The sequence below is a fragment of the Myxocyprinus asiaticus genome, chromosome 49 (assembly GCF_019703515.2).
Source record: "Myxocyprinus asiaticus isolate MX2 ecotype Aquarium Trade chromosome 49, UBuf_Myxa_2, whole genome shotgun sequence".
NCBI lineage: Eukaryota > Metazoa > Chordata > Actinopteri > Cypriniformes > Catostomidae > Myxocyprinus > Myxocyprinus asiaticus.
Window position 1 is genome coordinate 9,476,122 of NC_059392.1, and position 16,552 is coordinate 9,492,673.

The following is a 16,552-nucleotide window of genomic DNA, read 5'->3' on the forward strand; positions in this document are numbered from 1 at the left end:
ATATCATAGTATCGTTTTTCCATTTTGTAACTCTGAGGGGAAATTAGCTTCATGACGCGACGCGTCCATGGAAACACTTTTATTAGCAACTGTATTGAACTAGGCAGTCGTGTTTGGGTGCGCCTTTCCCCACTTATTTGAGACACAGAATTATGGATAACGGTGGAAACGTCTATGTTTTACAGGATTATTCGTATGTGAATCGTGTCCAGCGAGTTTAAGTGCCTCGACATGTCGGTGTCCGTAAAGTCCAGACAGTCTTCTCCTGATCGACCAGAAAGTCGCAGGATGAAGAAACGGAGTCATTCTCCAGTCAAATACAGTGAGAAGACTAAATATTCTATTTACCAATAGTAAAGTAACCTACTTATTTAATGTATTGCATACATTTCTCAACTTTTAAAGCTTTGCGTAAATATACTAATGCATACGATTCAAAATGCACGTACGTATAATGACTACTATGTTGGCTTGACAAAGTCAACACATTACTGTTATTCTACAGAGTTGGCATAGTTTACTTATTGTGTAGGTCCCCTTTGTGCAGCCAAAACAGCACCAACCCGCATCTCAGTCTAGCATTCTTAGATGCTATTCTGCTCACTACAATTGTACAGAGCGGTTATCTGAGTTACCGTAGCCTTTCTATTAGCTCAAGCCAGTCTGGCCATTCTCCGTTGAAAATCCCAGGAGATCAGCAGTTACAGAAATACTCAAACCAGCCTGTCTGGCACCAACAATCATCCATGCGATTATCTAATCAGCCAATCGTGTGGCAGCAGCGCAATGCATAAAATCATGCAGATACGGGTCAGGAGCTTCAGTTAATGTTCACATCAACCATCAGAACGGGGAAAAAATGTGATCTCAGTGATTTGGACCGTGGCATGATTGTTGGTGCCAGATGGGCTGGTTTGAGTATTTCTGTAACTGCTAATCTCCTGGGATTTTAACGCACAACAGTCTCTAGAGTTTACTCAGAATGGTGCCAAAAACAAAAAACATCCAGTGAGCAGCAGTTCTGTGGACGGAATTGCCTTATTGATGAGAGAGGTCAAGGGAGAATGGCCAGACTGGTTCGAACTGACAAAGTGTCTGTACAATTATGGTGATAAAAATAGCATCTGATACAGGTTGGCGCAGTTTTGGCGACACGAGGGGGACCTACACAATATTAGGCATGTGGTTTTAATGTTGTGGCTGATTGGTGTATATATATATATATATATATATATATATATATATATATATATATATATACATGTAAACTAAGACAAAATTTTCTTACTGTAACTCCTAGAGCTTTCAAGCTACATCCACCAAACTTTGCACAGTCCTTCAGCCTGTTCTGACTTCCGTTTCTGTCTTTTCTAACTGAACGAACTTACGATTTTCGCATAACAGACTACGAAAAATCTTACAGTGACGTAATATTCAAATGGGCCAAGACTATTCAAACTCCAACAGTGAAAAATTCCATGCATCCTTCCTTCCTTCCTTCCTTCCTTCCTTTCTTTCTTTCATTCTTTCTTTCTTTCTTTCTTTCCTTCCTTCCATCCATCCATGCTTCTTTTTCTTTCCATCCATCCATCCATCCATCCATATTCTTTCTTTCCATCCTTCCTTCCTTCCTCCCTTCCATCCTCCTATCCTCCTTCCTTCCTTCCATCCATCCTCATATCCTCCTTCCATCCATCCATCCATGCTTTTCTTTCCATCCATCCATCCATCCATCCATCCATCCATCCATCCATATTCTTACTTTCCATCCTTCTTTCTTTCCATCCTTCCTTCCTTCCTTCCTCCCTTCCATCCTCCTATCCTCCTTCCTTCCATCCATCATCCTATCCTCCCTCTTTCCATCCATCCATCTTCCTATCCTCCTTCCTTCTTTCTTTCCATCATCCATCCATCCATCCATATTTGATTTGTTTGCTTGTCTATATAATGTTTGTTTGTCTAGCAGTAGCAGAGCTACCTCAGTTAAGAGAGAGGACACCTATAAAAGAAAACAGTAGCCTGCAAGTGCACCCAGCTTATAATGATTTAATACCAGATGAGCTCCTTGCAACTCTCGCATCCACTAGATGTCCTCAAGACAGACTCGGACCCCCCAAATTAACCAAAACTCCTAAGGACTTCAAGGTTTGTGACACTTGAGTCAAAAAATATCCTGTTAACTTTTCAAAGACCTGCACCTTAATGTCCCCACTCAGTGACCCAGGGACCAATATTTAAAACAGATGTTTGCCTCTTGCAACAGGTTTGTTTACTACACCGGCCTGATCCATTGTGGCACCATTCATCCATTCGCAAGAAATACCAATACTTTCTCAACCAACCGACCTCTTTAACTGGAGCTGGAAGGTTGGAATGAGTAATGACACGTAACATATATTTATACATAATACACAGAGGCCAAGCCTATTGCTCACTCCCTTCTTGTTTGAATCTGGACAGGGACATTTCCTTTCTATGTGATGCCTTGGTATCTCAGAGGGATCGGATGCCTCTACCACCAGTGTCTGAACGAGGGTCTGTTCAACTTCAAGGAGATCATAAAGCAAGTGCTTAAAGTGCTTAATTCTTTGTCTTTAAAGGGATAGTTCACCAAAATGAGAATTATCTCATCATTTACTCAACCTCATGCCATTCCAGATGTGTATGACTTTCTCTCTTCTGAAGAACACAAATGAAGATTTTTAGAAGAATATCTCAGCTCTGTAGGTCCATACAATGCAAGTGAAAGGGTCCAAAACTTTGAAGCACCAAAAAGCACATAAAGGCAGCATAAAAGTAATCCATACGACTCCAGTAGTTAAATCCATGTCTTCAGAAGTGATATGATAGGTGTGGGTGAGAAACAGATCCATATTTAAGTTAAAGTGTACTATTCTCCTCCCTGCCCAGTAGGTGGCAATATGCACGAAGAAAACGAATCGGCAAAAAAATAAAAATAAAAATAAAAGAAAGTGTTCAATGAAAGTGAAAGTGGAGATTAATAGTAAAAAAGGACTTATTTGATATTGATCTGTATCTCAACCACACCTATCATATCGCTTCTGAAGACATGGATTTATCCACTGGAGTCATATGGATTACTCTTATGCTGCCTTTATGTGCTTTTTGGACCTTCAAAGTTCTAGCCACCATTCACTTGCATTGTATGGACCTACAGAGCTGAAATATTCTTCTAAAAAATCTTCATTTGTGTTCAGAGAAGAAAGAAAGTCATACACATCTGGAATGGCATGAGGGTGAGTAAATTATGAGATTTCATTAATTAAATTTTTGGGTGAACTATCCTTTTAACTTCATGTTATGTCTTTGATTAAAGGATATGAGTTCACTGGACACCTTAATCCCTGAAGAATATCACATCATAAAAAACAAAGGTCTGAAGGGATTGCAGTGTTATGATGAGTAAGTGAGTCAGTGGCCACTAAGAATATATATTCTTTTACTGCACATATACAGTAGTTCTTTGCTTTACTTACTTTTGATTTGATTTACAGCAAATTCACAGTTCTTTTAGAAGATGAGAAAAAGAACCTAAGAATCTTTCCATCAATGTAAGTTATAGTTGCCTTTACATACTGTATATGGTCTTTGTATATCGCATTCCTCTTGCGTACAGTTAAAAGGCCCCATGATTAATGTAAAATAATATGTCATGTTTTCTGTATGATCACCAGGAAGCCAAGTGGTCGACTTGAGGTGATACAGCTAATGAAGGTGATGGACGACATGCTGGAAAAAGCAGGTGTCAATCAAGAATTTCAAGAGCTAACCGAAATCTCACAGGTGAGATAACAGTATTAGATATTTCCAAATACAATATGTTAGAGATACTGTTTAGTCAGATGGTCATTATCGCAAAATAAACCCTGACAGGGTGATCAGGGTGTATAACCAACCATTTATAGATAGTTCAACCAAAAATGAAAATGTTCTCATTATTAACTAACCCTCATGCCATCCCAGATGATTTTGACCTTCTTTCTTCGCCAGGACACAAACGACGATTTTTAGAAGAATATTTCAGCTCTGTAGGTCCTAACAATGCAAGCGAATGGGTATCAGAACTTTGAAGCTCCAAAAAGCACATAAAGGCAGCATAAAAGTAATCCATAAGACTCCAGTGGTTAAATCCATGTCTTTAGATGTGATATGATAGGTGTGGGCGAGAAACTGATCAATATTTGAGTCCTTTTTATTATAAATTCTCCTCCTTGCGCAGTAGGTGGTGATATGCGCAAAAAATGTGAATCGGCAAAAAAAAAAAAAAAAAGAAGAATGTGGAAGTGAAAGTGGAGATTTATAGTAAAAAATGACTTAAATATTGATCCTTTTTTCACCCACACTTATCAAATTGCTTCTGAAGACATGGATTTAACCACTGGAGTCGTATGGATAACTTTAATGCTGTTTCTATCCCTTTAAGGGGTTTATTTTGTGACAGTGATTGTCTGACTACATTATGCCGCTTATTTTTATACTTACCAGACAAATAAATGGGAATCAAATATTGATTTAAGTTGATATTAAGAAGTTGCAGTGTAAATCGAAATTAGCATAGTTACTGTCGGAAATCAGTTGACTGGAACATCAGTGAATAGTACCGTCATTATTTGCAGGGGTGTAAATTCCTTGCCTTCATTGATCATGGAATAAATAATGGGGGGGTTGTACTTCCTTGTAATCAAAACAGTAAATGCTTCATGCTGCAACCCCCCAGTTTTCAAGCCAAATCTACGCCCTTGAGTATGACAATATTTGACCACAGAATACTGCGATGGACCAACTGCAATCAAGTATTCATGAGCTATGTAATTAATAAAAGTATACAAATATCAGTTCTTCTAATTCTTATCCTTTTTCAGATGGAAAATTTACTGGAGCTGGTCAGAACCGAGCAGAGCATCTACAACATAGTGTTCCACGAGCTAATCCGACAAGTTAGCGTCGAATGTGCCGAAAGGGGTCAGCTTCTCGCCAACCTCAGGTCTCTATCGCTGTTTTATCTCTTTATTCCCAATTTCTTGTCAATAGAAAGTGACCTCAAGTCCTCTTTTTTTCCCCAGGCAGAGGTATGTGGCACTACTCGACCGAATCCCTCGGCAGGTGAAGGGCCTGCACACAGAAACCTTAGCGCAGAGGGCGCTAGACCGGCGACTCACAGAAGAGATCATTCACTTCAAAAGCTCCATTGCAAAGCTTAATACGCAAGTTTGATACTCATTTACAGTACACTCATAAATGACTTTCTGTGCGTTTAAACAAGCACCACTTACATTTTAAAAATTTTGTTTGATTGTGCAGTCTTTTTTTTTTACAACTCTGTTTTTGTTTTATCCGTAACAGGGAGCTGAGTATGATTAAAGAAAACGATGAGTGTGTGTCCAAAGAGGCGGAAGAAGCCAAAGAGGAGCTTGCTAAGGCTCTGGAGCAATCACAGTGCAACGCAGAGTGTGTAAACAAATAAAAATACTGAATTTTTACATGGTCAGATCAGAGAATATTACCTGTTTATCAGTGCAAATAGTGTTTAATTCAACTTCACACTGATAAATAGTAACTTTTTAGCTACCACATTTAAATAAAGTTGCTTTTCTGCAGTATTGTAGCAGAGTACCATGATCTTTATGAGTTGCAGCGGAGGAGACTCGAGGGACAAATGTCCCAGCTGTCCGATGAGAGGGACCTTTGGAGAAAAGCCGCCTACAGTCTTTCCGTCAAGGTGACTTTTGGAGACCTCCTCTTTTTTTGAAGTCTCTTCAAGTAATGTTAACCACAGACCTTATTTTGTCTAAATATCTCATATATTTCTCTCAGATAATAAAGATAAATCAACTTCAGCTTGTCAGAAGGCTAAATATTAGCGAGCAGACCTGGGCCAAGATTGCCGATCACTTCATTGTCTTTCTAACAGCGAAGGTACAAACTCTTTCCTCATCTAGCCAAAGACACTGGAACTTTGATGGTTGACCAACATTTATATCCATGTTCATTTTCCTTAGGATTCTGAGGATGTATCCCACATCTTGGAGTTGACTGACCAATGGAAAGAAAAACTAGCGACCTTCATGGAGAACCTTAGAAAGGCTGAAAACAATCAATGCGAGACCATTAAATCGTTCCATGCTAACATTATCAAGTGGCACAAGTTCTGTGAAGATAAGATAAGGTCAGTGAGGAAATTGATTAGTGATTGACAATCCATTTAAGTGATATTTTATACCAGTATTCACAGTTTTCGGATGAATTGGTTATAAGTTCTTCAATATCGATTTATACTGATAAATGGTGCGCCCTCAGTGGTAAAGTAACTTATTTAATGTATTGTTGGCATAAATTACTCAACGTTTTAAAGCTTTGCTTGAATAAAGTGCATATACTGTAATTCAAAATGCATGTTATGATTAATGATTATTATGTTGGCTTGACAAAGCCAACATACTGTTATTCTACAGTTGGTTAAGGTTTTTTTCAAAATCCCTAAACTAAGACCAAATTTTCTTATTGTAACTCCTCTTAGAGCTTTCAAGGTACATCCACCAAATTTGGCACAGTCCTTCAGCCTGTTCTGAATTGGGTTGCTTTGTCATTTCTAAATGACCTGGCTTATGTTTTTTTGAGTAGCAGACAATCATAAATCCCCAGAAATCCCATAGACTTACATCGATGTAATCTTTTAATGGGCCATTTAAACTCCAACTGTCTGTCTGTCTATCAGTCTATCTATAACCTTCAAACTTTTTTAAAACTTGTTTAAACTTTCAGGCAAAGCCTTGTGAAGCCAACATCAAAATATCAGTTTCTGTTGCAGCCGTTAAAAAAACCCCAAAATGGTTCAGTCTGTGGATTTTGTTTGATACTTTTAGATATTTATTTCAAATTAATTTTATTCTCTTACTCTACAAAAGGAACCCTAATTGGAAAGTTGACAAGTCTTCAGAAGAGGAGCTGTCTCATGACCTGAAGAAATGGTCAACGGTTAGCAAAGCTCTTTTCTTGTCTTCTTCATCTTTCTCATTTTCAGTCTTTTTGTAATTGAACTACCATCCAATTTTGAAATGTAAAAATGAATGAAAATCATATCTATCCATATATAGGTGTTGATGGAGCAGTGTGAGCATTACGGAGGGGAGGACCTAGTGTCTGCTCAGAAAACACTTGAAATGCTAACAGATCTACAAGAGTCCTGGATTGAGGTTTGTCTTCAGCTCTTTAGGAGACACCCTACTTCAGACGGAGGGCCACCCAGAGGTCAGGAGTCCATGAGGGAACTGGCAAAGTCCATCACTGAGCTCCACAAGCAACTGGGAATCCGTATCAATGGAGAAAATGGTGAGATCCAGGAGTCTTTGGTTTCACATAGTCTTCCAACACTTGTTTGGTTTCTCCAGTGGATATCAATGTCTGGTATTGCTTTTTTATTCAGGGATCCATACAACACTAATGTTGCTTATTGCAAATATGGAGCTCTGGTCCGGAAGACTAAAGTCCATGAGTGGACTGCCAGAAGGGCATCCCTCTGATGACTGGATCAAGTTGAAGGAAGCTCTATGTAGCTTGATAAATCTGTCTGAGGAGGCTCTACTGCTAGTGGATTACACACAGTCAGAACGTGAGAGAGCCAAGAAAATACCCCACACCAGGTAAAACCTTGAGCATTAGAGCCTTGTTCCAAAACATAGTGTGCTGTCTTGCTGTTGACTGTCTTCATAGGCAGTCACCTTCTGTGGCTGTTTAAACCAAATGTGTTCTTGCACTAAAAAAAGCTAGATGCTGCACAACAAACTGAACAGAATGCAGGTGTCTTGAGACTTTTTTTGGGGTCAAAGATGGATGCAAAAATGCGTTTGGTGTGTGAACAGCCCCTAAGGCAGCATTCTAATGGAAATGGAACCACATAAGTGGCTGATTTGGAACACTCTACAAAAGCAGCATCTCTGCGTGGCATGCACACAAAACAAAAAGCACCACTCACTTGAATCGACATGACTCACAATTGATTCCAATAGAGTTTGACTAAAGTCTTTCTAGAAAGTCAGTCCACTGGCAACCATCTTTTGAATGCTACTGGGAAGCTATTTCCAGTCATGAAAGTGCAGTTCTAATTGAATAAGGAAAGACCTAAATCTCCAAAAAAGTTGGTCAAGATTACGATCAGAGAACATATTTGTATCAGCACTAAAATCTGACCACACTGGTATCATAAATTGTGCTTCTATATCTCAGATTACGCTAAAAAATGCTAGTTTCCCGGATTGTATAGCTAATTTGCACACGTGTTCTCGAGTTGATTGACAGGCGATGATTGTATCTAAAAGGTGACTGGCTATTTTACCTGTAAGGCGGGACTTCCTTTCTACATCCATTGGGCGTTCCAATCTCTCCCATTCATTTTAATAGAAGTGGCCCATCTCTGCTAAATAGTCTCTGGTTTGACATTAGCAAGGTGCTATGCTAACTACACAAAACTTAAATAAGCATGAAATACATACATGTAGCACACACAAACACAAATAGTCCATTTTAAATTACATTGAACTATTAAACTATTTTATCTATTAAAACTATTTTTAAAGTTTTTCAATGAGCTTGTCGCAATGCATTTTGGTATTGCCTTTTCTGCAAAGGACATATGCAAAAAAGCTGTCTAGGTAGGAAGCTTACTAGATTTTGGAGCAGAGCTTATATATTAAAAAGATGTCATGTCCAATTGCCCTGTTTGTCTCTGATAGGATTGAAATCAATGATGTCTTCAAGACAATGAAGCAATTCCTGTTCTCACAAGAAAACTTTTTCGACTGTGAAAATATGAGGCTTCGTGGAGAGGTACAGAACAGGCCTGGGTAACTTTTCATGCATTCTCCACACCATGAGTCATATCAGATGATCTTGTCTTGTGTTGCCAGGTTAGTTCTATTCACACTCAGCTGATTCACTGGATGGTAGACCTTCTGCTACTAATGGTTCCAGTACATTCGGATGACCAGGAAGCTGCATCTCATTCCATGCCTGAACTGAACATCATAGTGGATGTGTCTGTTGAGAAGTTAGAGGAAGATGCTAGGAACCTCTCTGTAAAACTGGACAACTTTTCCAGATATATCATAAGGTAACAATACTGAACTCAGTATTGTCAGAAGATCAAACAGCAGGAATTAATTACGCCTAACTGTTCTGCAGCTCTTGTCAGGCCATTGTGGAGGAGGCAATCTGGAAGAGTTCCACTCAGAATGACACTGAGAATGAGCTGTATCACCTTGCTAAGCTTCAGGTACTAAGCAATCCCTCTCATATTCTTAATGCGACCAAACAAGTCTTCCTTGTGTAGCAGTGACACACATTATGTAATCAGATTACTTTTTTAAGTTACAATTAAAGATACTGTTTGAAATTACAACATAATAGTGTTAGGTGTTGGGGGGGGTGGCACGCTGGCCTCACAACAAGAAGCTCCCTTGTTCGAGTCCCAGCTCAACTGGGCCTTTCTGTGTGGAGCTTGCATGTTCTCCCCATGTTCGCGTTGGTTTCCTCCGGGTGCTCCAGTTCCTAAAACATGCAGGTTAAGTGAATTGGAGAGTCTAAATTGCCACGTAGGTGTGCATGAGAGTCCCCCTGACACTGGGGGTTGCGTCAGGAAGGGCATCCGGAGTAAAACCTGTGCCAAATCAAATATGCCGATCACTGATGGTCCGCTGTGGAGACCCCTAACGGGAGCAGCCGAAAGAAGAAGTGTTAGGTACTAGGGCTGATCAGACCAACCTCTTTGTTGCGTTAAAACAAGCTACTGTAGACGCAGCGCAAGGAATATAACAGAACGCAGGTGTTCTTTTTAACTTGACATGGAGTCCAAAAAACGAGGTGCTTTTGTGCGAGACACAGCGCAATCGTCAAAGACATCACATGTTTACAGAGAAAAACAACTGAAAAACAGCGCATACGGATACAAAAGCATTTTCGGCATGAACAGCCCCTTTTGTTTATTTATTTATTGATGAATACAATGGAAAACTTTCTTTCCCATAACATAGTCATGCAGGCCTTCATAGTGCAGATGAACTTTCTCTGGTCAGTCAGAGTGATATGGCGAGCCAAACTCTTGCATTTCACAGTTGTAAGTATTCACGTAATTTCAAATTTTCAACTATATTTTTGGGCTGCCGCCTGCAATTTTTCACACTCAAATTTAAAAGATAACCATTTACACATACTGTGGACTAATTGCCAAAAATTGGTCACATTTTTTCTGAAATCCAATATATTTTTCTGAAATATATATATATATATATATATATATATATATATATATATATATATATATATTTTTGTTTTTTTTTGTTTTTTTTTCCTAACTGTGTAAGCATGTAATTCTGGTTCTGTACACTCCATCTCCCTCCAAAAACTCTTATTTTATTTCACTAGTTGGCAGCAAGTACTACAAAAAATATTTTTTCTTCTATAACCTTCCGATAAAAATGCCGATATGAAATATAGGTAGTGCTGTAATGCATTTTGGCCCTCACAGATGTGCTTTTCCATAGATATTCAGTCTAATTTTTAGTTCATGCACCACTCCCAGTGTTTTTTTTTATAGAATATCTCGGCCTCTGAGTGGACTAGAAGCTCAATCTAGGTGTCATTAGAACATGGAGATCCTCCCTTTTGCAATGATATAAAACATTTTATCACAAATCGTTGATAATATATATTTCTGATGATTTGTTTAGCATGCTTTTCCTGCTGGATTGCATAATTTGTTTCTTAACATCTAAGATATAACATTGGATTTCACAGAAGCAAGCTCACAGACAAGTAATAAATGGCTATTTTTTTTTTAACTGCCTAAGGTAAAGGAGATATAAAATTTTTAGCTATTTGAGGCTTACAGCTGCAGTGATCGGCACATAAAAGAGATGTTTGTATTTGATGTCTTACAGAAATCATATTTCACTTTGTGATTCTTTTGAAAATCCTTTGAACTGTGATAATAGGGCAACAAAATAACTTAAACAGTTGCTTTTCTGAGGATAAGAGCTTTGATTTTATATATGATTTGTCTATTTACGTGCTTTTTGAAAGGATTTTTTATTCATATTTATATTCCTACCACATGACCTCTAGGTGGCGCTGATTTGCAACGCAAATGTTTTCAGGCCTTATTTTGTTATTTTATGTAACATAAATGCAGAAGTAATAGTTATCTATGAAAAGGTCAGATTCTAAGCTTTCAAACGATACAACATATGCCCGACTTATGTATTCGGAGACTTGAACGTTTTAAGCGTAAACTTTTAGCGTGACATAGCACCCCCTTTTGGACCCACTGGTGGGTCGCAGAGTTGAAGAAGTTAAATGTAAAAGACAGGATAAAGTTGGTGCATGCAAACTATGTAAAAGACACTTTTTGATACACATTAATGCAAAAGTAATGACTGTTTTTCTAAAAAGGTAACAATGTAGTGTAATTAGTTACTTTTTTATTATAAATACGGCAATAATGTAACATGTTACTTTTAAAAGTAACATTTCCAACACTGGTTGCAATGAGTCAAACATCTATGTCGTCTGACATGCCATGGCATCCTCTGCTGCCATTTTGTGTGTTCAGAAGGAGTGTGGTGAATGGACGGACGCCTGTCGGATACTACTGTCATATGTGAAGGGAGGCCCTGTGGAGCTGAAACTATCTGGAAAAATGGTGCCACAGTCTATTAGTGACGTCCCATTAGAGGACAGCAGCATTGAATCTCTGGTAGAACACAACAGCTATAATACTGACATTTAACCAACCATTCATAATGAGTTTGGTTTCACGTCAATCCGATGGATGGATGACTGTGAAACCTATACCAATGTATATGTGCTCTTAGATAGAGGAACAACCAGAGCTACCTATTCAACAAAAGGAGGATGAAGAACAACTGTTGGAAATAGAACACGTCAGTGGACCTTATTATTTCCAAAGAGCTGATGAATATGTAAATAATTATATATATATATATATATATATATATATATATATATATATATATATATATATATATATATTATTTTTTTTTTTTTTTTTTTTTCATATAAGCTGCTAGCTTGCCATTGGCCAGTTTCATAATTACTCCACAGACCTAGATAGAACATAGATGTGAAAAATGTGTGAAATCTGAAAGAAACACTGCTAATTAGTGCCAAATAACATTTAACTCAACCATTCATTTATGCTTTGCTTTATTAAATGTTGCCGTATCACCTTTGCAGGGGGAAGACCAGGTTGTAGAAGCTAGCAGGGATAAGGAAGAAGGTTCGGTCCTCAAGTTCATAGGCCATGATGGCAATATCACTGAGCAGATGTTGGGAGAGGACACAGTCCAGCTCACAGGGGTGAGTATAGCAGTTTTCATCTCCACATGAGCAGTTCAAAATTAACTTTTAGCCATACCTGCCAATAGCGTGTGATTTCAGAAAATTTACAGACCGTTAATATTTCCTACCGGCAACGAAACTGTATTTTGCGGCATATTGTTACAGAATTTGTCCCTATGACAAATACACTTTTTAGCTCTTTATCACTGGAATATTTGCAGTTAACTGTGCAAGTCATGGTGTCCACTCAAAGCATCAAATTTGATCTTTACTGTCTTTTGTGAAATTAAAATCCATCATGATTTTATGGTGAATTAAACATCAATACTCTTTTCTAGACTGAAGAATTTGTTGTATCTCCTCACACTGAGAATGCCCAAGAGGCCTTCAGTGCTTTAGAAACAGTCAGAACGCTTCAGCAAGAACTTCTGTAAGTATCAGTACTGTGAATTGGTCTCTTAAATTAGATCTTTAGTCTTTCTCTATATAAATGGCATTTTTTCAGAGAGGTTGAGGCTCGTGCGATCAGTGCAGAGATACAGGCTTTAAAGGCTGAGGAAGACTTGCAGGCAGCTTTAGACAAGATCAAAGATCTGGAGAGGCAGCTACAGGCTCGACCCAGTGTGGAAACCGAGGGTAAGTGTGCCAGATACAGCACTCACATTAAACTTTATAAAACAGATAAGACTATGGCAAGCCGAACTGATATTTAATCATGTTCAGAATATGAATTATAGATTTAAATAATTAATATGACGTTATTACTTGTGGCAATACCCATTCTTGATATAAAAAATGAAATTTCAACTAGTAAAGAATAATAATTCTTGATATTTGTAACTGCATTTTTAGTAGTAGAATTTCACAATATTCTTCAGTCCTGTTCAAAACACAATTACATATCTATAATTAATTTCGTACTTGTTGGAATTCCAAATATACACATCAGCTATGTACTTCTTACCTAGTAAAAATAAAATATATATATATAAATAATAACATTGTTACTAGTGAAAATGCCCATTCCTAACATCCACAATTGAATTAGTAAAAGAATGAAGAATGCTAAAAAATACAAAATAAATATCAAAAATGCTATTTTTTTTTTTATCTGTAAAGTAATTACACTGGGGGCCAAAGGTTTGGAATAATGTACAGATTTTGCTGTTTCAGAAGGAAATTGATACATTAATTCACCAAAGTGGCATTCAACTGATCACAAAGTATAGTCAGGACATTACTGATGAAAAAACAGCACCATCACTATTTGACAAAAGCCATTTTTGATCAAATCTAGACAGGCCCTATTTCCAGCAGCCATCACTCCAACACTTTATCCTTGAGTAATCATGCTAAATTGATCATTTGGTACTAGAAAATCACTTGTCATTATATCAAACACAGATGAAAGCTATTTCGTTCGTTAAATGAAGCTTAACGTTGTCTTTGTGTCTGTTTTTGAGTTGCCACAGTATGCAATAGACTGGCATGTCTTAAGGTCAATATTAGGTCAAAAATGGCAAAAAAGAAACAGCTTTCTCTAGAAACTCATCAGTCAATCATTTTTTTGAGGAATGAAGACTATACAATGCTTGAAATTGCGAAAAAACTGAAGATTTCATACAAAGGTGTACACTACAGTCTTCAAAGACAAAGGACAACTGTCTACCCATTGACCCCACTGAGCTTTTGTGGGATCAGCTAGACGGTAAGGTGTGTGAGAAGTGCCCGACAAGACAGCCACATCTATGGCAAGTGCTACAGGAAGCGTGGGGTGAAATGTCACCTGAGTATCTGGACAAACTGACAGCTAGAATGCCAAGGATCTGCAAAGCTGTCATTGCTGCACATGGAGAATTTTTTGATGAGAACTCTTTGAAGGAGTTTACAAATTGTAATAGTAATTTTTCACGTTATTAATGTCCTGACTATACACTGTGATCAGTTGAATGCCACTTTGGTGAATAAAAGTACCAATTTCTTTCCATAAGAGCAAAATCTGTACATTATTCCAAACTTTTGGCCCCCAGTGTATAAATAGGAAGAAAGCATTAGTTACTTTAGTTAAGTACATAGTTGATGTGTATTTGAAATTTTTTCTAGTAAGAAATTAATTATAGATATCTGTATTTGCATTTTTAATAGGAGTGAATGACAGATCATTGTTAAATTCTACTAGTGAATATGAAGTTAAAGATATCAAAATTATGTTTTTTTACTAGTTGAAACACTTTTTGATATCAACAATGGGTATTTCCACTAGAAATTATGTAATTTTTTTTATATCAAGAATTAAGATTTTTACTAGTGCAAACCGAATTACTGATATAAAGAATGAGCATTTTCCCTAGTAGTAATTATATTGCTGATATTAAGAATTAGCATTTTAACTAGTGAAAATTTAATGACACTGTAGATAACTATAATTCATATCCTGCGCATGATTAAATGTCAAAAGGGCTTGTTACATAATATTAACATTTGTTGGGAGTTATTTTTAGTATCTTTAAAATTAAACTGTAATTTCTGCAACACTGAATGGCTTATTTTTCTCATTATCTCAAGAAAATAAGACTGACAAAATGAATAATGCAATAATGCAATGCTTTTATATGTTCAGAAACAAAATGTATGCAATTCCGTTTGGTGCTGCTAGTGTCACAGATAGTACACACTTAACCTTTACATGTATGTAGAAATATCATATGAACTAACTTTTTCCTGATCTCTGACTATTTTGGTATTTTTTACAGTGAGCAAGAAGAATGATACAGCAGCACCCAAGACTCCAGGCACCTCTGTTGGAACTTCTGAAGCCAAATCGCAAAGTGAGAAACCAGAATCCAGTCACAAAGTCACAAAGGGCAACAAGAAACGCTAAAGAAAAAATGCACGATACTGAGCTCAACAGAGCAAAATAATAAAGTATTTAATAGACACATCTGTGTTTGAAGTGTATTTGTATTGCGTATGTCCTGAAAATTTCATTTATAATGTCTTTACTAGAGGTTTGTATTACAATAAAGTTATTTTCGTTAACATTAAAGCTTCTGGTAATGTGAATGCTGTACAATTTTTGTTTATTGTTAGTTCATGTTAAAGGTGCACTCCTGAAATAAAATAATCATGTCTGCACATAGTGCATTTTTACGATGACATTGGGAACTGAGAAATTCTGTTTGTGCAAGATGCTGCATCTACGGCGCTAGATGTCAGCGCAACATAAACGCGAATGTCACCGAATGCACCATTAACTAGTGCGAATAGTGCACTTTTCCGATGACATTGGTAACTGAGCTGTAAATTTTGTTTGTGCGTGATGCTGCATCTACACTGCTAGGTGTCAGCGCAACATAAATGCGAATGTCACTGAGTGCATTTTTAACTATTGCATTAACTTACGCGAATAACACACATTTCCGATGGCATTGGTAACTGAGCGGTAACTTTTGTTTGTGCATGATGCTGCATTTATACCGCTAAGTGTCAGCACAACATAAATGCGAATGTCACTGAATGCACCATTAACTATTGCGTTAACTAATGCGAATAACACACTTTTACGATGACATCTGTGACTGAGCGGCAACTTTTTTTTGTACGTGATGCTGCATCTATGCTGCTAGGTTTCAGCGCAACATAAACGCTAATGTCACTGAGTGCACTTTTTAACTTTTGCATTTACAAATGCGAATAGCACACATTTAAAATGACATTGATAATTGAGAGGTAACTTTTGTTTGTACGTGATGCTGCATCTACGCTGCAAGATGTCAGCGCTACATAAATGCGAATGTTGCTGAGTGCACTTTTAACTAGTGCGTCAACTAATGTGAATAGCACACTTTTACGATGATATCTTTGACTGAGAGGCAACTTTTTTTTTAATGTGATGCTGCATCTACGCCTCTAGGTGTCAGCGCAACATAAACACTAATGTCACTGAGTGCACCTTTAACTATTGTGTTAACTAATACGAAGAGCACACTTTTACGATGATATGGGTAACTGATCAGTAACTTTTGTTTCAACATGATGCTGCATCTATGCCGCAAAGGGTCAGCGCTACATAAATGCGGATGTTACTGAGTGCACCTTTAACTATTGCGTTAACTAATGCGAAGAGCACACTTTTACGATGACATCGGTAACCGAGCAGTAACTTTTGTTTGTAGGGGAT

At 37.5% G+C, this 16,552-nt stretch overlaps 1 protein-coding gene across 1 annotated transcript; it reads left to right on the forward strand.

Annotated features, from left to right (window-relative positions):
* The first annotated feature begins 231 nt into the window (after nt 1-231).
* Nucleotides 232-15,311, forward strand: axdnd1 (axonemal dynein light chain domain containing 1). Its single transcript, XM_051693353.1, has 25 exons — nt 232-322; nt 1,964-2,145; nt 2,264-2,367; nt 2,461-2,563; nt 3,338-3,423; nt 3,516-3,572; nt 3,696-3,804; nt 4,884-5,005; nt 5,085-5,229; nt 5,369-5,469; nt 5,620-5,740; nt 5,836-5,937; nt 6,021-6,187; nt 6,927-6,996; nt 7,116-7,350; nt 7,445-7,661; nt 8,751-8,844; nt 8,925-9,127; nt 9,199-9,289; nt 11,624-11,767; nt 11,886-11,954; nt 12,268-12,390; nt 12,711-12,802; nt 12,878-13,008; nt 15,126-15,311. The coding sequence occupies exons 1-25, from the start codon at nt 232-234 to the stop codon at nt 15,251-15,253; spliced, it is 3,087 nt and encodes a 1,028-aa protein (XP_051549313.1). The 3' UTR covers nt 15,254-15,311.
* The last annotated feature ends 1,241 nt before the right edge of the window (nt 15,312-16,552 follow it).

Excerpts from the sequence above, each read along its gene's own strand:
- axdnd1 (XM_051693353.1), top strand. The coding sequence starts at position 232 with ATGTCGGTGTCCGTAAAGTCCAGACAGTCTTCTCCTGATCGACCAGAA. Across the intron at positions 3,573-3,695 it reads CTAAGAATCTTTCCATCAAT|GAAGCCAAGTGGTCGACTTG; the intron begins GTAAGTTATAGT and ends TATGATCACCAG. Across the intron at positions 8,845-8,924 it reads ATATGAGGCTTCGTGGAGAG|GTTAGTTCTATTCACACTCA; the intron begins GTACAGAACAGG and ends TTGTGTTGCCAG.